General features: G+C 40.0%; 1 protein-coding gene across 3 annotated transcripts; it reads right to left on the bottom strand.

The window, feature by feature from the left end:
• Positions 1-466: 466 nt before the first annotated feature.
• Positions 467-21,580, bottom strand: LOC128602461 (NLR family CARD domain-containing protein 3). Of its 3 annotated transcripts, none has more exons than XM_053616275.1 (11): positions 20,946-21,579; positions 20,546-20,766; positions 20,340-20,381; positions 16,296-18,219; positions 14,642-14,899; positions 12,097-12,270; positions 11,564-11,731; positions 9,718-9,888; positions 7,319-7,495; positions 4,974-5,020; positions 467-2,566 (listed from the first exon to the last, which is right to left on the bottom strand). In XM_053616275.1, exons 2-11 carry the CDS (start codon positions 20,709-20,711, stop codon positions 1,920-1,922), a joined length of 3,774 nt encoding a protein of 1,257 aa, XP_053472250.1. In that variant the 5' UTR covers positions 20,712-20,766; positions 20,946-21,579; the 3' UTR covers positions 467-1,919. The 3 variants fall into 3 exon arrangements, with proteins under 3 accessions (XP_053472250.1, XP_053472252.1, XP_053472253.1); XM_053616277.1 differs by having other exon boundaries at positions 21,524-21,571; XM_053616278.1 differs by lacking the exons at positions 467-2,566; positions 4,974-5,020; positions 7,319-7,495; ... (2 more) ...; positions 12,097-12,270; positions 14,642-14,899 and having other exon boundaries at positions 15,471-18,219; positions 20,546-21,580.
• Positions 21,581-22,367: the final 787 nt, after the last annotated feature.

The raw sequence follows: 22,367 nt of genomic DNA, 5'->3' as shown, positions 1-22,367 counted from the left end.
ATTCATGGAAGGAGACTCCAGTGTCAGCACTTTATAACAGTCAGGGAGTTTTAAGCCATGGGAACATCTTCAAGACGGAGGAGTTTGAGCTGAATAACAGCATTTTATTATGCTTGTTTATCTTGTTGTGTTTCACATACTTCTCACATCTGGACCTTTCATGGTTTTAATACCACGGCTAGATCATGGGTTTTATCATGGTTTTATAAGACGCTTTTATAATGAAATAAAAATGGTCATTTATGGAATAATAAAACAGTAAACTGAACTTTTGACAAAATAATGAAAGAATATTGAACATATGGTGCAGGATTCAGAGAGTAAATTGTTGTAGGGTTGTTGTGTAACAGGCATGATCCCAGTTTATATATATATATATATATATAAAAAATAGGACCAGTACTAGATTCGGAGGGAGGTGTATTGATAACTAACTAAATGGATTGAGACCAGTGGACAAGGTAAGTACAGTTAAGTACCCGGCTTTATTTAATGACTATTGATTAAAGTAAAGTACAGAGTCACAATAAAATGGAAATGAATTAAATGAAATAAATGGAATAAATGGATTCACAGTTTTCTGGTTTTCTTACAAAGGGGTTCTTTCTGTTTCAAATCATACCCACAAGTTGTGTCAGTCCTGCTGCATAGGCGGGTATCCTGAGGGAGGTGTTCAAATCTTCTGCATGCAATTGTTTGGGTGGCTCTCCGTTCCCTGATTAGGGAAATCTTGATCAAGTGATTCAAGGAAGAGGGGTTCCAGGAGCTCTGCTGGGGGCGGCTCTTCTGTGTGGTGTCAATCCTCTGCAGTAGACTGTTCATCCACACAAAAAACCTGGCCTCTTCACAAAATCGGTTCTTCAAAATAAAAAGATGATGCAGCAGTGTATACTGGGCAGCTTCGATGCAAAGTTTCAGTTTGATATATAGGATATATAAACAGACAGTTCTCCAACGTTGTGACAGCTACATGGATTAATTAGGAAGAAAAGAAAACAGGCATCTGCCGAAAAAATATTACACGGAGGCGGGACTTCCGCTCCCCCTTGCGTTCCTATTGGCTCAAATCTCAATCAACAGCATCAAGACCATAATAACGAAAAATACAAATAAACCAAAATACAATAAGAAAGAATAATAATAAAGTAATCATAATAATTGCCCTACATGTCAAATTAAATAATTTCCAGAATAATTCTATAATTGTATAACCTTGGCTTGGTTACTTCTCCAGGTAAGTGAACAAATGTAAACGTGATTCATCAGACCAGGCCACCGTCTTCCTGTCGCCAGTTCACCGGTTCTCCTTACTTGGACCACTTTTGGTAGGTACTAACCATGGCATACTGGGAACAGCCCTCAAGACCTGTGGTTTTGGAGATGCTCTGATCCAATCATGTAACCATCACAATCTGATCTTTGTGGAAGTCGCTTAGATCCTTACACGTTCCCATTTTTCATGCTTCCAACACGTCAACTTCCAGAACTGACTATTCATCTGCTGCCTAATAAATAAATGCCAACCTTTGACCGGTGATTTTGTAATGACATCATCAATGTTCTTCCCGTCGCCGGTCAGTGGTTTTAATGTTATGGCTGTATTTATTTAACAGTTGATCAATTATAGATGAAGCTATAGATAAAGATTATAGATATAGATTATAGATAAAGCTGTTTCGGTCTTCAGGGCTCCAGAAAACTTCAAGACCTACTGCTATAGAAAAACGATCAACCTGTCCTCTTTGAGGATAAAATCACCCTGTTGCTGATTATTTTCCTGATTATACAAGATTACATCTAAATGTCAGGAAGTGAAATTCTAATCTAATGTTAATTAATTCATTAATTAATTATGTCTTCAGGAACATAGAGCTCCAAGAACAGGGTTGGTGACCACTGCCTTAAGGCATGCTGGGAAGTCAAAAACTGTCCCCCCAGACTGTACTGTAAAGTGATAATTCACTGTGATATCTCTCTAGCTCAAGTTGTTGAAACAGTTGTGCTTCAGTATGTTGGACAGAATCAGGAGATTGTGTTACAATGATGATTGATGATAGTCCGTCCAACACATGCGGATTTGGTAAATGGAACATCGGGTTCACTGGTTTATTGAAGGTGGTGTGGAACGTGTAGAGGTGCTTCATGTCATGAGAGGAGATGCTGTAAAAGGACAGAGTTCCCTCTGGATAGTCCAGATATACTTCATATCTCTTGGGACCAGGACTGGAGTCAGGACCTACAACTGTATATAGTGTTTTGACACGCCTGTTTTCTTCATGGATGGCAGCATACTGGAGACTGTGGCAGACAAACTTCAAAGTTTTTCCTGAAAAATCCTCTTTTAATCCAATACTGACAAAGCCAGACCATTGCACCTCCCAGTAAAACCTTCCATCTGTCAGTTTTTCCAAGCAGTATGTCACTTGCCATTGGCCTCGTTCACTGGTGTTATATGGCTGGTTGTACGTATATTCAGGCTCTGGACACCTAAGAAGTCCTTTCCGGTCTTGAGAGTGTATGATGTCATTGCTGGAAGTGAGCCCACCGGTGCTGAGCTCTTGGTAGTCTAGGAAGAAAATACATACACATTAACCCTTTGTTGGACTTAATAGGCTGGTGTATTTTTTAAATGGCATTTACATGCTATTGCAGTCTACGTATTTCAACATATAATGGTGGAGTCACTGATGCCTAGAATACTTGGTTAACTGATTATTATACTTGTATATTGTGTACATTGTGTTCATTTGTTTGTTTGTTTGTTTTTCAGAATAATAATTGTGTAACTTGTATAATTATCTGAAGGTTTGACGTTCTTTTTTTAGTAGCTTGGCTTGGCTTTTGATCTGAGAGAAGCAAATACGCAATCAGTTCAACAGAATAACATTTACAGAACTTAAATCAGCAAACACAAATGACTGGCAAGTAGAGCTTGCAGCCATGCGAGACGAGAAAGAGAAACAAAGACAAAAGCATCTATATATACACACAGTCAGGTCCATATGTATTTGGACAGTGACACAATTTTTGTTTCACAATTTTGCCTCTGTACACCGCCACAATAGATGTGAAATGAAGCAGTCAAGATGTTATTGAAGATGTCGATGTTCAGCTGTAATTTCAGTGGTTTAACAAAAACACTGCATTAACCGTTTGGGAATTTCAGCCATTTGCCATTTTCACAGGCACAAAAGTAATGGGACAATTGACAGATAAGCAGTTTCATGTCCAGGTGCGGCTTGTTTCCTCTTTGTTTCATGACAAATTAAGCATATTAAAGGTCTGAAGTTGATTCCAAGTGTTGAATTTGCATGTGGTATCTGTTCATGGGAAATCTCAACATGCAGTCCATGTTGGTGTCGATGCAAGTGAAGGATACCATCATTAGGCTGAAAAAACAAATCAGACCTATCAGAGAGACAGCAGAAACTTTAGGAGAGGCAAAATTAACAATTTGGTATGTTCTTAAAAAAAGAAGGAATGCACTGGCGAGCGCAGCGACACCAAAAGACCTGGAAGACCACGGAAGACAACTACAGTGGACGATCGCAGAATTCTTTCCTTGTTGAAGAAAAACCCCTTCACAACATCTAGACAAGTCAAGAACATTCTGGAGGAGGTAGGTGTATCATTGTCAAAGTCTACAATCAAGAAACACCTTCATGAATGTAAATACAGACGGTTTAACTCAAAATGTAAACCTCTGGTAACTCTCAAGAAAAGAAAGGCAGATTAGACTTTGCTAAAAAAAAAAACTCTTTAAAAAAAAGCCTGAGCAGTTCTAATGCAAAATGAACCTATATGAGAAAGATGGGAAGAGAAGAGAATGGAGAAGTAAAGGAAGGATTCATGATCCAAATCATACCACATCATCTGTCAGACCTGGTGGAGGAAGTGTCATGGCGTGGGCATGTAGGCTGCCCGTGGAACTGGGTCACTGGTGTTTATTGATGATGTGGCCCAAAACCTACCGCGAAAGCAACCCAAGAGCTTCTTAAGGCAAAGAAATGAAATGTTCTTAAATGACTGATGACCTCAACCCAACTGAGCTGCCTTTCACTCACTGAAGATAAAACTGAAGATTGGCCACAGTCCCTCCAGGATTTTGCGATTGAGGAAATTAATGCAAAATTCAAGTAAACTCTACAAGACTTAGCTTTTCCACAGATTTGGGCCATGACACATCCTGTGACATCATGACAATGCGCCATGTGATGTCATCACAATGCACATTCAGTCAAAGCCCTCCTTGATTCATGTGCATCGAACATGAGTACAGTTAAAAGGTCTCATTTACCAACAAACATCACTGTGAAAAACCATGAAAAAATATTTCTTGCAATTGCACTGTTGCCAATTCAAGTAGTTTTCCACAAAAAAGCACAAAACTCAGTGAAATCCTGTATGGACAGGTTGGCCGTCTCACGTCTTCCAAGGTGAGCTGAGGAAGAAGAGGTGCAGAACTCAACGTCTCTGTGGGATTTTTGTGAAATCAGTGGTTAAGACGTCGGGCTACTGATCAAAAGTTTGTGAGTTCTAACCCCAGCACCGCCAAGCCGCCACTGTTGGGCCCTTGAGCAAGACCCTTAACCCTCAACTGCTCAGATATAGAAATGTAAGTCGCTCTGGATAAGGGCGTTTGCTAAATACTGTAAATGTAATGTAAAGTGCACAGAAGGATCCGGCCACTAGCAGACAGCTTATTGCAATTGTCCAAAGACAGCTTCCCTCTTATGTTTACTCCAGAGTCCACCTCTGGTGTGAGATATGCCCAAACAGACTTGCCAAAAGGAACACATGGTAACATGAAACGTGTGGAATTGTTCAAAAAAACAACAACTGAGATTATATTATAAATATCTGTAGCCTCAACTGTATATAACGTGTGATTCCTAACATTCATTTTATGATGCTGAAGTGGTATTTATGTAAATAAAAGAAAGCTGAATGAAAAAAATTCAATAAACACTCACATTTCCAGAGACCAGTTGTTAGTCGGGATTTCCCATCATGGTCCAATCTACACACACACACACACACACACACACACACACAAATTGCGTTTAGCTGTGCATCCAGAAAGTATTCACAGCGCTTCACTTTCTCCACATTGTGTTATGTTACAGTCTTATTCCAAAATGGATTCAATTCATTATTTTCCTCAAAATTCTACAAACAATACCCCATAATGACCACGTGAAAGAAGTTTGTTTGAAATCTTTGCAAATTTATTAAAAATAAAAAACAAACAAAGCATATGTACATAAGTATTCACACCCTTTTCCATGACACTCAAAATTGAGCTCAGGTGCATCCTGTTTCCACTGATCATCCTTGAGATGTTTCTACAGCTTGATTGGAGTCCACCTGTGGTAAATTCAGTTGATTGGACATGATTTGGAAAGGCACACACCTGTCTATATAAGGTCCCACAGTTAACAATGCATGTCAGAGCACAAACCAAGCCATGAAGTCCAAGGAATTGTCCGGAGACCTCCGAGACAGGATTGTATCGAGGCACAGATCTGGGGAAGGGTACAGAAACATTTCTGCAGCATTGAAGGTCCCAATGAGCACAGTGGCCTCCATCATCCGTAAATGAAAGAAGTCTGGAACCAGCAGGACTCTTCCTAGAGCTGGCCGCCCGGCCAAACTGATCGGGGGAGATCAGGGGAGAAAGGCCTTAATCAGGGAGGTGACCAAAAACCCGATGGTCACTCTGACAGAGCTCCAGCGTTTCTCTGTGGAGAGAGGAGAACCTTCCAGAAGAACAACCATCTCTGCAGCACTCCATCAATCAGGCCTGTATGGTAGAGTGTCCAGACGGAAGCCACTCCTCAGTAAAAGGCACAGGACAACCCACCTGGAGTTTGCCAAAAGGCACCTGAAGGACTCTCAGACCATGAGAAACAAAATTCTCTGGTCTGATGAAACAAAGATTGAACTCTTTGGCCTGAATGGCAAGCGTCATGTCTGGAGGAAACCAGGCACCACTCATCACCTGGCCAATACCATCCCTACAGTGAAGCATGGTGGTGGCAGCAGCATGCTGTGGGGATGTTTTCAGCGGCAGGAACTGGGAGACTAGTCAGGATCGAGGGAAAGGTGAATGCAGCAATGTACAGAGACATCCTTGATGAAAACCTGCTCCAGAGCGCTCTGGACCTCAGACTGGGGTGAAGGTTCATCTTCCAACAGGACAACGACCCTAAGCACACAGCCAAGATAACATAGGAGTGGCTACAGGACAACTCTGTGAATGTCCTTGAGTGGCCCAGCCAGAGTCCAGACTTGAACCCGATTGAACATCTCTGGAGAGATCTGAAAATGGCTGTGCACCGACGCTCCCCATCCAACCTGATGGAGCTTGAGGGGTCCTGCAAAGAAGAATGGGAGAAACTGCCCAAAAATAGGTGTGCCAAGCTTGTAGCATCATTCTCAAAAAGACTCGAGGCTGTAATTGGTGACAAAGGTGCTTCAACAAAGTATTGAGCAAAGGTTGTGAATACTTATGTACATGTGCTTTTTTTGTTTTTTATTTTTAATAAATTTGCAAAGATTTCAAACAAACTTCTTTCACGTTGTCGTTATGGGGTATTGTTTGTAGAATTTTGAGGAAACTAATGAATTGAATCCATTTTGGAATAAGACTGTAACATAACAAAATGTGGAGAAAGTGAAGCGCTGTGAATACTTTCCGGATGCACTGTATGTGGATTTGCTCCTAGAATAGTTCTATACTTTACCCAGGGCAGTAAAGACAAAGATACTCAATTTCATAACAGGTACTTGTCACTGTAACTCAGAATGCAGCTCAGTACTCACTACTCTTGTTTGTTTTAATATATATATATATATATATATATATATATATATATATATATATATATATATATATATATATATATATATATATAATTGTTATCATTAAAAAAGGACTCCTTGATCCAGTGGAGAAAATTCCTCTATAATCTGACAATATCTGGATATATGCTGTTGTATGAGGCAGGCAGACTTTCACACTGAGCTTAGACTGCATTCTGCTTGTTAGCTTTTTTTTTTAGCTTGTAAACCATTTTAAATAAAATAATATGCCAAATGTAAACGTATACTTGTTCATTTGCTTTAAAACAACAAAATCATGGTTATGAGGGAACTGAAAGTGTGAAGCTGTACTTCCTGACCACATGTTCATAACACATTTGTTGTTTGATACCTTATAACATTAAAGCATGCATTAAAATAATACAGTGCATTCAAGTATGAGCAATATATTTGAATAAATGCAATCAAATATACATGTTAATCTAAAAAGTACCTTAAAGTCTTCAGTTTGTAACACGGATCGTCCAGTAGATCAGAGAGCAGCTTCCTTCCTACAACTCCTGGATGATTGTAGCTCAGATCGAGATCTCTCAGGCGTGATGATGGGTTTGAGCTCAGAGCTGAAGCCAAGGAACAGCAGCCTTTTTCACTAATGAAACATCCTGACAACCTAAAAGATAAAAGGTGAAGATGAATGTGAGGCAGACTGTGTGTCATTCCCAAATAATGCCAGAAATTATTGGCCTTGGTCAAGCAAGCTCCATGCCTGGCTTGTTAAATTAATGTGATGAAGTGAAAAATCAGAGCTAGCTACAGAGGGTTTGAATGAACTGTGATGAAGAAAGGGAAAAGGGCAGACTAAAGGGAAAAGATGAATGTCTGGAAGTTGGAAGCTGTGAACAATGTGAGGAGGGTTGATTAGACCAGCACTGGCAGATGGAACTGGTAGAGGAGTGGTGAGGAGGCTTAAGATTATTGAGAATGAGGTTGATAAGACAGTGCTTGAGGGTTTGGCTCTTGAGTTAGAATAAATTGATGCAGGTTAAAGGGGTGGATTTGGATGTGTGAAAAAGGGGTTGGGATGAATGGGGGCGGTGTTGGGATGAATGGGGCGGTGTTGGGATGAATGGGAGTAGTCTTGGGATGAATGGGGCGGTGTTGGGATGAATGGGAGTAGTGTTGGGATGAATGGGGCGGTGTTGGGATGAATGGGGCGGTGTTGGGATGAATGGGAGTAGTGTTGGGATGAATGGGAGTAGTGTTGGGATGAATGGGAGTAGTGTTGGGATGAATGGGGCGGTGTTGGGATGAATGGGGCGGTGTTGGGATGAATGGGAGTAGTGTTGAGGTGAATGGGAGTAGTGTTGAGGTGAATGGGAGTAGTGTTGAGGTGAATGGGAGTAGTGTTGGGATGAATGGGGCGGTGTTGGGATGAATGGGAGTAGTGTTGAGGTGAATGGGAGTAGTGTTGGGATGAATGGGGCGGTGTTGGGATGAATGGGGCGGTGTTGGGATGAATGGGAGTAGTGTTGGGATGAATGGGAGTAGTGTTGGGATGAATGGGGGCGGTGTTGGGATGAATGGGAGTAGTGTTGGGATGAATGGGGCGGTGTTGGGATGAATGGGAGTAGTGTTGGGATGAATGGGGCGGTGTTGGGATGAATGGGGCGGTGTTGGGATGAATGGGAGTAGTGTTGGGATGAATGGGGCGGTGTTGGGATGAATGGGAGTAGTGTTGAGGTGAATGGGAGTAGTGTTGGGATGAATGGGGCGGTGTTGGGATGAATGGGAGTAGTGTTGAGGTGAATGGGAGTAGTGTTGGGATGAATGGGGCGGTGTTGGGATGAATGGGAGTAGTGTTGGGATGAATGGGAGTAGTGTTGGGATGAATGGGGCGGTGTTGGGATGAATGGGAGTAGTGTTGGGATGAATGGGGCGGTGTTGGGATGAATGGGAGTAGTGTTGGGATGAATGGGAGTAGTGTTGGGATGAATGGGAGTAGTGTTGGGATGAATGGGGCGGTGTTGGGATGAATGGGGCGGTGTTGGGATGAATGGGAGTAGTGTTGGGATGAATGGGGCGGTGTTGGGATGAATGGGAGTAGTGTTGAGGTGAATGGGAGTAGTGTTGGGATGAATGGGGCGGTGTTGGGATGAATGGGAGTAGTGTTGAGGTGAATGGGAGTAGTGTTGGGATGAATGGGGCGGTGTTGGGATGAATGGGAGTAGTGTTGGGATGAATGGGAGTAGTGTTGGGATGAATGGGGCGGTGTTGGGATGAATGGGGCGGTGTTGGGATGAATGGGAGTAGTGTTGGGATGAATGGGGCGGTGTTGGGATGAATGGGAGTAGTGTTGGGATGAATGGGGCGGTGTTGGGATGAATGGGAGTAGTGTTGGGATGAATGGGGCGGTGTTGGGATGAATGGGGCGGTGTTGGGATGAATGGGAGTAGTGTTGAGGTGAATGGGAGTAGTGTTGGGATGAATGGGGCGGTGTTGGGATGAATGGGAGTAGTGTTGGGATGAATGGGGCGGTGTTGGGATGAATGGGAGTAGTGTTGAGGTGAATGGGAGTAGTGTTGGGATGAATGGGGCGGTGTTGGGATGAATGGGAGTAGTGTTGGGATGAATGGGGCGGTGTTGGGATGAATGGGGCGGTGCTGGGATGAATGGGAGTAGTGTTGGGATGAATGGGAGTAGTGTTGGGATAATTGATGTAGAGGTTGAGTTGTTGGGAAAAAAAGGGGAAAGTTTGGGATTTTCTGTGAGAATACTCTGCTCATTTGAATGTACAAATTTGTTTATGTTTGTTCTTTTTCAGCTGAATATTTTTGGTGGTCAAACATTGGATGACCTGGATGAAAAAAAAATGTTCATAAACATTTTCCAAACCCCAGTTTCTGGAGGACACAGTTGGGATTTTTCAGTCCAGTAGCAAGAAGCTGAACTCCTGAATCTTGAAGGTCATTGTCTCTCAGGTTGAGTGTTTTAACCACGGAGTAAGTGTCCAAGATCACGCTCAGATAAACACAAGCTTTGCATGAGAGGTTACACTGTCTAAGCCTGTGGGAATGAGGAAAAAAAAGATGAGTAAACTCCCTCAAACCAGTATATATTGCTTTCCTGTGGGTGACATCTTTATTTAGAGTTAGGCCTGCTACTAGAGACCTGGGATTTTGAAGGTGTGTGACAGACTCCAGGTCTCCAGCATTTAGCTCAAGGCTTTGACTGCTCCTATGAGCAATATCATTACCTCAGTTTTATCCTTCTACATCCTGTTTACGTCCTCTTTTAAACAATGGTGTGTTTTCCATTTCCTGTATTCGTCCCTTCTGACATGATCAGATCTTATACCTGGTCTTTCCTGCACTTTATACAGAACCTCCAGAAAGTATTGACCCCCTTGTGATTATTTCTCTTTTTGCTGCAACATCAAACTTACGTCAAATTTAAGTCTAGTTCATTTTGAAGTGATTATCATTAAATACAGTGCTGTGAAAAAGTATTTGCCCCATGCCTGATTTCTTCTGATTTTGTGTATATCTCATACTAAATAGTTTTAGATCTTCAAACAAAATACAACATAAAACAAAGTGAACCTGAGTAAACACACAATACAGTTTTTATTTATTTATTTATTTTATCGTAGCAAAAAAGTGATCCAACATCTATGACCAATGTGAAAAACTAACTGCCCCTTAAACTTAAAATCTGGTTGTGCCTTGCTAGTGTGTTTTGGCAAAATTCAGACGAGTCTTAATGTTCTTCTGGGTTAGCAGTGGTTTTCACCTCACCAGTCTTCCATGGAGTCATTTTCCCCCAGTGTCTTTCTGATAGTGGAGTCATGAACAGTGACCTTTATTGATGCAAGAGAAGCCTGTAAGTCCTTTGATGTTGTCCTTGGCTCTTTAGTGATTTCCTTTATGAGACGTCGCTGTGCTCTTGGAGGAATTTTGGAAGTTCGTCCACTTCGGTTTTTCCATTTAAAGATAACGGTTCTTTGGTTCTTTGGAGTCCCAGAGCCTCTGAAATAGCTTTGTAACCCTTCCCAGACTGATATATTTCAATCTCCTTCTTCCTCATCATTACTGGAATTTATTTCAACTTTGCCACAGTAGTGTTACTGGGCAAGAACTTTTAACCAACTTCCTGCTGCTGAAAAAGTTCTATGTAAGTGTAGATGTGATTGAACAGGGTTTGCAGTAATCAGGTCTGGTTGTGTCTCGTCCAGCTGAACCCCATTATCAATGCAGTGTCATAGATTTGGGGGATTAGTAACTACGGGGGCAAATACATTTTCACACAGGCCCAGTTGGTACTGGAGAACTTTTTTGCTCAATAAATAACATTATCATAGAGTCATGTCGTTGCAGGCCAGTGACTCCGTTTCCCAGAATGCATCACCAACATGGATTGACTGACCTCTGCCTGTTTTCATTTTAGTGATTTCTGCCTGATTGTTGTATTTTATTAAACCACCACACCTGCACTTGCTTCCAGCTGTGCCTCCATTACGTGACACGTTTAAAAACTGTATTGTGTATTTACTTGGGTTGCCTTTGTTTTATCTTAGATTATGTTTTCATTTCTGAAACAACTTAGCGTGAGATATTCACCAAAACAGAAGAAATCACTGTAAATTATAGAAATGTCCTCAGAATTATAATTTTTTATCTAAAAACTGCATAACTGATCAGTACATATGAAAAAAATCTTAATAAATGTGACTGGTTCTCACTCCAGTGTCTGAAGCTGACAGTGAGGACTTATTAGTCCAGGGCAGAGACGTTTTACTCCCACATCGCCGATGCTGCAGCTGTTCAGAATCAGCTCTCTCAGAAATGAGTGTTTGAGGGCTGATGCCAGATAAGTACAGCTCTCAACACTGATCTCACTGCTGGACATTCTGTAAAACACATTTTACACTAATATTAGTATACATTGGCGTTGGTAAACATTTAATCACAAACACAATTTTAAGTTCTATTAACCCATTAAGTTATTTCATTACTAAGATAAACGTTTTTAGTCATTAGCTGATGCTCAGACATTTAGAGATCCATTTTGTGCTTTCTAGTCATGCTTCCTCCTTAGCATTATTTTGTGTTGTATAAAATTAATAATATTGAGCATGGGAGATGGGTAAAGACTGAAGATCTGCTGTAAGACTATATGAGCAGAATGGTGGTTTCTCCAACTAACAAGTTACTTAAAGGGTAAAGGGTCAAAATTTAACATTATTTTTTGTCATAAATTGTAAACTTCCCTCACCTTAATATTTCAAGATAACAGCTGGGACTCTGCAGACCCTGAAGGACCAATGCCACGCCTTTCTTGGTTAGGCGGTTGTAGCTGATGTCCAGCTCTTTCAGCTGACACTCGGACGACTGAAAGGCTGAAAGCAGAATCTCTGCACAGTCATCTTTAATATGACATGTGTGGAGACTGCAAAAAAGGATAAATCATATATTTGGTCATTTGGTAGATTTTCATGCAGTAAAAATCTCTAATCCATACAGTCGAGGTTTAAGACACTCACTCAAGGATCAATAACCATTTGTTTAAGGCCCAGCACTGACTCTGTAGACTAATCCTAGCAGTATCATGGTTTAAAACTTCAGTTTGTAATAATTTAATTAATCAACGTTTTAAAAACATACAAGCCACTGGTAAAATGAAAGAAAATATGTGTTAAATCTTTGTACAAAAGTCTCACTGGGCATCCATTTATATATATATATATATACAGTATATAACAAAAACTAATAAGAAAGGAAAATATCGATTTCAGACTTCTTGTTCTTTCTTAGAAAGATCATTTTCAAAATGAATTTTTCATAAAATCTGTTCATTGTCAGTATTTATCACTTTGTCTTTAAAACCTTAAAGAGAGCTGCTGTGAGGTAAGGTCAATTAGCGTGACAGTGTGCGGCAGTGCTTGGCCAAAAGTAGAAGACTGTTTGGTTTAGTTGTGGTCAGCAATGTGATGTTCTTCTATGTGTTTGATAGCGGTGGTATATGATAAAGTTATGAATATGAATGACATCAGTGACTCATCCTTGTAAGGTAACAACCCGGGGCGGCAGAGAGAAGCTTTCCTGAGCCGACCCAACCATGGTTTGAAGGCAGAAATTAAATTATTTGAGGTAACACAGGCTTCAGAGCAGTCGTGTCCCTGCTCTGAGAAACAGAGGTGCTTTAGACTCACTTAGTGTGAATCCAGAAGGAGGGGGCTGAGAAATGTTTGGGGAGTTACAGCTGATACATAAGAGATGAGAACAACTGGAGTAAGGAACTTGATCAGGTAAAAAAAGTAATAGCTGGAAATGTATTTTAATCTGTATTTTGAAAAAGTCAGTGGTACGGGACACCATGACTAACCCTGAAGCAATCACAGCATAAAACCCCAATCCTCAACTTAATTTATACAATTATTGATTGTTGAAATATTCAAAATATTTACTGCATGATTTCTATTTTATTCTCCCTGTTCATGTGACTTGGATATATAGATATGTACAACATCAAACATGGGCTTAATTGAGCCTGGAAAATTATAGTTAGGATTTTCCCTTACTAGATATTTAGGATTCCTCCGTCAGGAGGAAACGTATTGTTATTGTTAGTATTCTTCTTCTTATTATTATTATTCTCCTTATCTCCCTAAAGTGCCCAATAACTCACGATCTGAATGGTACAAAGTTTTGAAATTTGTCACATTGATACTACTGGCCACGAATACTGAATATTTGAATATTCCCACACCACAAATGGTCCACATAGGCCTATAGGTGGCGCTACAGTCCACACCCGAAAGCTACATAATTTTCCCTCCGTCCCATAAGTCCAAAATGACTGAAAATTGGTAATGCCTTATTTCTCATGGGGAACAAAAAAAAGCAATTGGGACCCATAAAATCCACCATGATAGATTTTCAATTACATTGAAAATTTGTCCAAAACTACAAAAAAAATTCCTAACCCTAAACTAACCCTAACCGTATGTCCGATTGACTTGAACTGTGGTACAGATGTGTTGGATACATGTCTTTCTATGGTGTGATAAGCAATAAGGAATCAAATAAAAGTTGGCCAAACTATTTACATATTGGTTAATTGACAACTGTTGCTCATATTTCTTGTGTCCATAAATCAATGGAACATTAACCTATGGACTTGATCTGTGCCACACAGAAAGAGGACACTACATTATGTTACCATGTGCGATGGCAACCTCATATCTCCAAAAACAATGATATTAAAAGGAATATTAACTTTGATAATATCTGTTATATTATATTTAATAATATTTTATCGTCCACTAGATGGCGCTCTGTCTTGGATCGAGCCAAAATGCACTTCACTCAGATGAATTTTATAGAAGCAGGAATAAATTCAAAATAATGTTAAAGTAGTGCTGTATCCGCACAAATTAATTCTCCAAAATTCTCGCTGACACCTGCTTTTTCTCTACAATGATCATTTGTGGAAAACTACAACAATGAGCTTAAAATCTGCCATTGATTCAAACGCATTGAAATGTTGCATCTGTGGGACACATTTCTCTACCAGGTCAATTTTTAAATGGTCCGCAATATTGAGGAGGAATCCGCCATTGCTGCTTGCAGCTATATATAATATTACTATTGTATTACTGACTCTCACATCACTTTACTTACACTTATTGTGTTGACTAAGAACAGATATTGATAACATTTATATATTTTTGCTAATATTAATTTATTAACATACTGATGTTTACATGACACGTTCTTTTCAGTGATTCTTATGATCTGTGGTACATGGTTCTCCTCACTTTAGTGTGTGTGGCTGAGGGTGTGGACGCATCAGGACCGCACGCAGAATAGATGCTCCTGACTTCTCCAGGTTGATGTAACTGATGTTCAGATTCTCCAGCCTGCAATACGGACTGTTCAGGCCAGGCAGGAGAGATTTCTGATCCATGATCAATAAATTGCGGCTGAGGTCAAGCTCTCTTAAAGATGCGTCTGGATCCTGAAGTGCAGAAGCCACAGTCTTACAGCATTGTGCTTTCAGACCACAATCAGCCATTCTGCAGAGACACAGATTCAACTGAATTATATTTCCTGTGGTGCTCTATTCATAAAATCAATATATCATTAATCTCCAGAAATCTTTCTCTGCATAGTGAAGTTACATACACATAATAGAGACAATCAGATCATACAGAGGTGAGGTGGAGTCAGAAAAAGGTTATTTAGGTCTAATTAGAGCCAAAATGCAACATTTCAGTCTTGGCAGAAACCCAACACTGCTCATCACCCTGAAAACACCATCCTCAAGCGTGGTAATGTTGCATCATGTTGTGGGGATGCTTTTCATCAGCAGGGACTGGGAAAGCGGTCAGGGTCTGAAGTGAGATGGATAGAGCCAAATCCAGGACAAAATTAGAAGAAAACCTGTTCTAGTCTGTGAGACACTTCAAATGGAGGACAAAATCCTATCATATCTGACAGAGCTTGAGCAATTTTACCAAGAAGAAGGGTTGAAAATATTAGCATGCAGATGTGCGAAGCTGATAGAGTCAGAAGACCTGCAGCTGTTATTGCAGTCAAAGGTAGCTCTACCAAGTATATTTATGTAACCAAAAAAATGCCCTATCTTTTGCTTAATTAACTTTTATGTCACAATAAAAAAAATGCAGCTTCAAGATAGACATATTGCATAAATCAAATAAGAAAAATGACACATTAAGTCATTTTCAGTTCCAGGTTGTAACTATGGAAAAGTTCAAGGGCTTTATGCAAGCCACTGTAGGTAATGATATTATACAATGTTATAGGAACACCGTAGGTAGATGATTTCTAATTTCAAGGCAGAATTCAGAAATTCAAGACGGAAGGAGGTTAGCGAGCTACCCATTGATAAATAAATAGATGTGTCATGGCCCCCAGGTTCAATTCCACCTTGGGCCACTAGACGGCACCCTGAGTGTTATTGCAGAACTTCTTCTGTTGTCTCACTGATTTCCTGTCTGAACCATGCTCACCTATTTGTTATTTCTTGATTAGTTATATTTAATCTCCTTGTTTTCTGGAGCATTATGTTCAGATTATGTTATGTTATATGTTTGTTTCTGTATTTCCATTTGATGTTTTTGTGTTATGTATAGTGTTTTTGATAGTTTACGTATTTTCTTGCTTTGTTTTTCCTACTACTGCTTAGTTTTTGGTTGTTCTGGTTCCCTGGTGTTCCATGTTCCTCGTCTGTTTTCCTGTGTTCTCTCTCTCTTTTTTTTTTTTTTTTTTAATAAAGAAGAAGTTCTGGATTTGTGTCCACCTCCATGGACTCACACCATGACAGTATGGACATATAGATTAGCTGATAAGTAACAAGTAGAATACATTGAATATAAAGTGGTTGATTTACAATTTTTGAACATAGAAAGTAAACTTAAATATTACTGAGACAAAAGAAGCTTCACTCACAGAGCCCTTCTGCACTTCCTTACAGCCGGGACAAGCCTTCTACGACCTTCTTCAGATGTGTTGTATTTTTTCAGATCCAATTCTTCCAGGACCTCCTTGGACATCAGAATGATGTAGGCCAAGGTGGAGCATTGTGCTGCTGTTAATCTGTTTTCAGTTTGTTTTTCTATGGTCAGAAATCTTCGGATTTCCTCTACCATGGAGTGATCATCCAGCTCCAGAAGACAATGAAAAAGGTTTATGCATCTCTCTGAGGAAGGAGTTTTTCTGTCATCATTTTCCCTGAGCATGTCTTTGATGTACTGCATAGTCTGATGAATGTTCTCCTGCAGGTTCTCTACTTTCAAAGGGATGGACTTCAGCAGACGCAAATTGGACTCCATTGAGAGACCAAGGAGGAAGCGAAGGAAAAGATCCAAATGCCCACTCCTACTCTTCATGGTATTGTGTATTGCATTTTTTTGTAAATCATGCAAGGTCAAATTTCTCGGGGGAAAGTCAGAATCGTTGCTGTCATCATCATCATAATCACTTCCAATAAATCGAAAGACGTAGTCTTCAGCATGTTTCTTTTGGTTGGATTGCATTGCATCGATTCCTTCAACAGTAAATTTGTAGAAGACAAAGAAGGCTGCGAGATACTCCTGAAAGCTTAAGTGGACAAAGCTGTACTTCTTTACCGAAAACATCGGATCCTCCTCTCTGATAATCTCAGTAAACACTCCTGACCTCACAGAGGCTTCAGTGATATCAATGCCATAATCCTTTAGATCATCTTCTGAAAACACAATGTTGCTTTCCTGAAGTTTGTAAAAAGCCAGCTGCCCAAGTTTCAAGATGATCTCAACATCAGCACTGGACAGCCTTAATAGATCTGTTTCCGTCCTCCCAGAATACTTTTTCTTTTTTTCATTCGTTTGGATGAGTAAAAAGCGTGTGTACATCTCAGTAAGAGAGGATGGGATTCGTTCACGCCCTCCGATTAGCATTTCTTTCAGAACTGTCGCTATGATCCAACAGAAGACTGGTATATGGCACATGATCTCAAGGCTCCTCACATCCCTTACATGTGAGATGATCCTGTTGGCCAAGGTTTGGTCACTGATTCTTTTTTTGAAGTATTCCTCCTTCTGTAAGTCTGTGAATCCTCGTACTTCAGTCACACGGTGGATCAGATTCGGAGGGATAATGTCTATTGCAGCCGGCCGTGACGTTATCCACACCAAAGCGGAGGGAAGCAGATTCCCTTTGATGATGTTGGTCATCAGCTCGTTCAGAGATGCTGATTTGGAAATGCTTGAGACTCTCTTGTTTTCGAAATCGAATTTAAGCTTGCTTTCATCTAGACCGTCAAAAATGAATATAGTTTTACAGTTTTCGTAGTATTTTACATCTTTAAATTCTTTAAGTTCAGGGTGAAAGTCAAGTAGAAGCTCATGAAGACTGAACTTCTCACCTATAATGGAGTTCAGCTCACGGAAAGGTAAAACAAATAACAGATCGATGTCCTGATTGGCTTTTTCTTCAGCCCAGTCAAGAATAAACTTCTGCAGTGAGACAGTTTTTCCGATTCCAGCAATGCCTTTAGTCAACACAGTTCTGATTTTACATTCACGTTCGTTGTCTTTGGTTTTCTTTTCCTCGTTGTTCTCTACAAGACGTTGCTGCTTGAATGGTTTGAAGATGTCATTGCAGTTGATTGGCATGTCCTGCTCAGGAGGTGTCTTGAAAGCAGGGTCTATCTGCCAAACCTCATGCTCACTGTTCACGCCTTCTGTTTCTCTCAGTGTGACGTAGAGCTCTGTGTAAATCTCCCTGAAGACAGTTGGGTTCCCTCTTTTAGCAATTCCTTCAAAGATGGTCTCATGTTTCTGTCTCAGATTAGATTTCAGCTTTTTACTGACACTTAAAATAATGTTGGGTGCTGAAAAATAAATAACCACATGTCAGGAGAGATGAAGATATATTTGGGTATTGAGCTGAGTTCACTTCAACACAGATTACACTCGTGCATAATGTTTGACATTTTACAAAAATCGTTTGTTATTAATTTGTCCTTATTAAGGTGAATTCATCATTAATGAACCTTTTTGTCATTAAGTTCTAAATGTCTCAGAAAGCAACCACTCTATTTAAGCCCATTTATTTTCTTTTAGAAAGAAAAAGATCGGTTTTAAGAGTTTTCAGTTGCCCGTCTGGTGGAACCCTTGTCCCTACAACAGTGTGTTAGAAAGGGTTCTAAGTAGAACCTATTTTGGAAGTCATTAAGCCTGAATTATCTACAGAACCCTTGGAGAACCTTTATTTCTAAGAGTGTATATAATAACTGTATTTGTCAGAAGGCAAAACATTTACCTAAACTGACTTTGTAGTTTGGAGCTCTTCAAGGGTTCTTTAACTTACAAAACTTATTTATCTGGGGTTTGATAACATTCTATAATTTGTGATGATGTATAATTTTTAATTAAAAAAAAAAACACCAGCACACACATCCCATTCCAAGTATAACAATTTATAAATTAGAGGCTCGCACTTCTACTTTGAGTAGAAACAACTCCTCTTAAAAAGGAGTCCATTAAAAAATCCGAAAAAATAATTTTCTATATTAGTGTGTGCCAAGAAATACAAAAATTAAAATAATGGATGAATTCAGCACATTCTGTCCTATCAGGCTAATACAGAAATCCAAAGGCATAAATAAGAAAACAGACAAAAGGTTAGGAGTTAGTGGTTAGGAGTTACGATTTAGGAGTTACGGGTTAGGGGTTAGGAGTTAGGGGTTAGAGGTTAGGAGTTATGGTTTAGGAGTTACGGGTTAGGTGTTAGGAGTTAGGGGTTAGAGGTTAGGAGTTATGGTTTAGGAGTTACGGGTTAGGTGTTAGGAGTTCGGAGTTAGGGGTTAGGGGTTAGGAGTTAGATGTTCGGAGTTAGGGGTTAGGGGTTAGGAGTTAGATGTTCGGAGTTAGGGGTTAGGGGTTAGGAGTTAGATGTTCGGAGTTAGGGGTTAGGGGTTAGGAGTTAGATGTTCGGAGTTAGGGGTTAGGGGTTAGGAGTTAGATGTTAGGGGTTAGGGGTTAGGAGTTAGGGGTTAGGAGTTAGATGTTAGGGGTTAGGGGTTAGGAGTTAGATGTTAGGGGTTAGGGGTTAGGAGTTAGGGGTTAGGAGTTAGATGTTAGGAGTTAGGGGTTAGGGGTTAGGAGTTAGGAGTTAGATGTTAGGGGTTAGGGGTTAGGAGTTAGATGTTAGGGGTTAGGGGTTAGGAGTTAGGGGTTAGGAGTTAGATGTTAGGAGTTAGGGGTTAGGGGTTAGGAGTTAGGAGTTAGATGTTAGGGGTTAGGGGTTAGGAGTTAGATGTTAGGGGTTAGGGGTTAGGAGTTAGGGGTTAGGAGTTAGATGTTAGGAGTTAGGGGTTAGGGGTTAGGAGTTAGGGGTTAGGAGTTAGATGTTCGGAGTTAGGGGTTAGGGGTTAGGAGTTAGGGGTGAGGAGTTAGATGTTAGGGGTTAGGGGTTAGGAGTTAGATGTTAGGGGTTAGGGGTTAGGAGTTAGATGTTAGGGGTTAGGGGTTAGGAGTTAGGAGTTAGATGTTAGGAGTTAGGGGTTAGGGGTTAGGAGTTAGATGTTAGGGGTTAGGGGTTAGGAGTTAGGGGTTAGGAGTTAGGGGTTAGGAGTTAGATGTTAGGAGTTAGGGGTTAGGGGTTAGGAGTTAGATGTTAGGGGTTAGGAGTTAGGGGTTAGATGTTAGGGGTTAGGGGTTAGGAGTTAGGGGTTAGGGGTTAGATGTTAGGAGTTAGGAGTTAGGTGAGATGAATATTGAAAGAATTACTTGGGATTGTGCACTGAAACATTGCAGTGTGTGACGGTTGCTTTGCTGGAAAAATGTAATGTATTTTATTTATTTTAGTTTTTATATTAAATATACGCCAACGTGACTACATCCCCCCCCGTCCTTCACATAATTCTAGCACCCGTGTACAACCCCGTTCTCGTATCTTCTGTACACTTTCGTGCTTTGTTGAAGAGTGGAATCTAAACACAGTGCTCACCAGTATCAGAGGCTTCACACAGGGTTGGCTGATGAGGTTCGGCTGGTTCACAAGAGAACATGCAGAATAAGAGAATGAGGTATTCAAATGTGTCTGTAATCTGTTCAATTATCAGGTATCTTTACTGAGTATTTGAAGCATGTATGGACTTATTATGATAGAGAATGTTATTAGAAATATTTATTTATTTATTTTAAGTTTCTTACCAGTTGTGTGAATGTGTGTCTCAGTTGTGATACTGACAGGCCCGCTAATGTGACAACCCACCACGTGAGGTGCATTAACAGCTCCACGGTCCTGAGCCGTAATGGAGGACTGGAGAGAGACAGGAGCCAGGAGCGTAGACGCAGGAGACGCTGATCCATCCTCCATGTTCCAGCTGAAAGGATGGACTTTACATACTCCTCTGTGAATGCAGAATCATCATCTTTCACATCAAAACATGTTACACACACACACACACACACACACACACACACACACGCAGGAGTTGTCAAGGATTTGTAACATTTAAATAAACATGATATAGTTTATAATATCTAAAATGGTATGATTGATTCTGTTACACTATTATTACTATTTTATTCATTTATATTGTGATCTCACGTTCTACTAGGCCTTTTCTTCTCAGAGCTTTGTGGTGATGGAGACCTGATGGAATATCAGTGTAAGTCCACCTATTCAAACTATAAGCAATATTCAGATGCATCGTCTCATATATCACTTAAGTGATCTGGATCTGAATATAGCCAGATATATTCATATATGAAGATATATTCACTGTACTGCATATATTCACTGTACTGCATATATTCACTGTACTGTATATTGTACATATTCATACATCAGTCTCAGACTAAAGCAGTTCTCCTGCGTGAGTTTCTGCGGTCGAGTGAGAAGTTTGGAGACATGTTCTACACTGTCATCGAAATAACTGGCGCAAGAAACGAAATAAAAACCCAAAGTTACATTCCGGTGCAGTTTCCTGTCTGCTTCTTCCGCATTGCGACTTCCGGTCTGGGTTTTCCTCAGAGCATTTTAGACCTTAAATATAACTTACAACAACTGCTTTCAAAGCTTCAGAGAGTTTTACATGAATAAAATGAAACATGATCATTATTAGATTAGATATCTACTGAGTTAACAGTCAGATGAACTGATAGAGAGTAAGAACGTTACCCGACCTCCGTCTCACCAGAATTCCTTTGAGCAGCGCGAGTCGACTCCCCTAATGACTCACAAGTGATTCAGTGATTTTTTTTTTCCGGTTAAAATGTTTTGGACCATAAATGAAAACAAACGGTGGCAACTTTGCCTAATTTGAATATAAAACGCCCTGTAGTCTGTTTAATAATAACAAACAAATAAATAAATAAAACACCAATGGCAATACAAGTCGTTATTTAGTCAGTTTTAAAGGGTTTACGTATTAATAATATCCTCTAGACTGAAGACTGTTTTGTCTTAAAAGGGTCAAATGAACTGATACACACTTATGTTATTTGACATTCATATTTATATTTATAATGATAATCATTTAAATAGAAATTTGTGTTTTTTTTGATGATTTGAAAAATCATAAAAATATAATTATTATCAGTATGGATCGGTTTATGTTATATACACATTTAATATCGAATTTAAATGCGCGGTTCATTCCTAACAGCTAACCAACTTAGACAGCAGATAGTGAATTAGTGTGTGAGAGACAACAGGAGATCAGGACAGTAAGAATAATTTTATCTCTGACTCGGTTTGTTATCAGCTCTAGCTCAAAACCTGAATTATTCAGAGTGATCTCATTGTGATTTAAAAATTATTTTAAAAAGTATACCCAGATACTCAGAATCTGCTCAATGTTGGTACATTTCCTGCTGATGGACGGGGCAGAGGAGCCACTACTGTGCAGATTTATCCAGTACACAAACCTGTCTTGTCCTGAATATCCACTAGAGGGCGCGCATGATCCAGAGTTACAGGAGTTTACTTCCTGAAACGGAAACCATTGCATTTCTTTATGAGGAAAAT

This window comes from Ictalurus furcatus, chromosome 26 (genome assembly GCF_023375685.1).
Source record: "Ictalurus furcatus strain D&B chromosome 26, Billie_1.0, whole genome shotgun sequence".
Taxonomy (NCBI): Eukaryota; Metazoa; Chordata; class Actinopteri; order Siluriformes; family Ictaluridae; genus Ictalurus; species Ictalurus furcatus.
The sequence above is the reverse complement of the archived record's forward strand: the minus strand, read 5'-3'. Positions and strand labels throughout refer to the sequence as shown.

Bases quoted from the DNA above. Each gene is read 5' to 3' on its own strand.
- LOC128602461 (XM_053616275.1), bottom strand. From the start codon at position 20,711: ATGGAGGATGGATCAGCGTCTCCTGCGTCTACGCTCCTGGCTCCTGTC. The intron at 11,732-12,096 runs GTGAGGGAAGTT...TGTGTTTTACAG, and splicing joins TGTTATCTTGAAATATTAAG to AATGTCCAGCAGTGAGATCA. The intron at 2,567-4,973 runs GTGAGTGTTTAT...TTTTCTTCCTAG, and splicing joins AACAACTGGTCTCTGGAAAT to ACTACCAAGAGCTCAGCACC.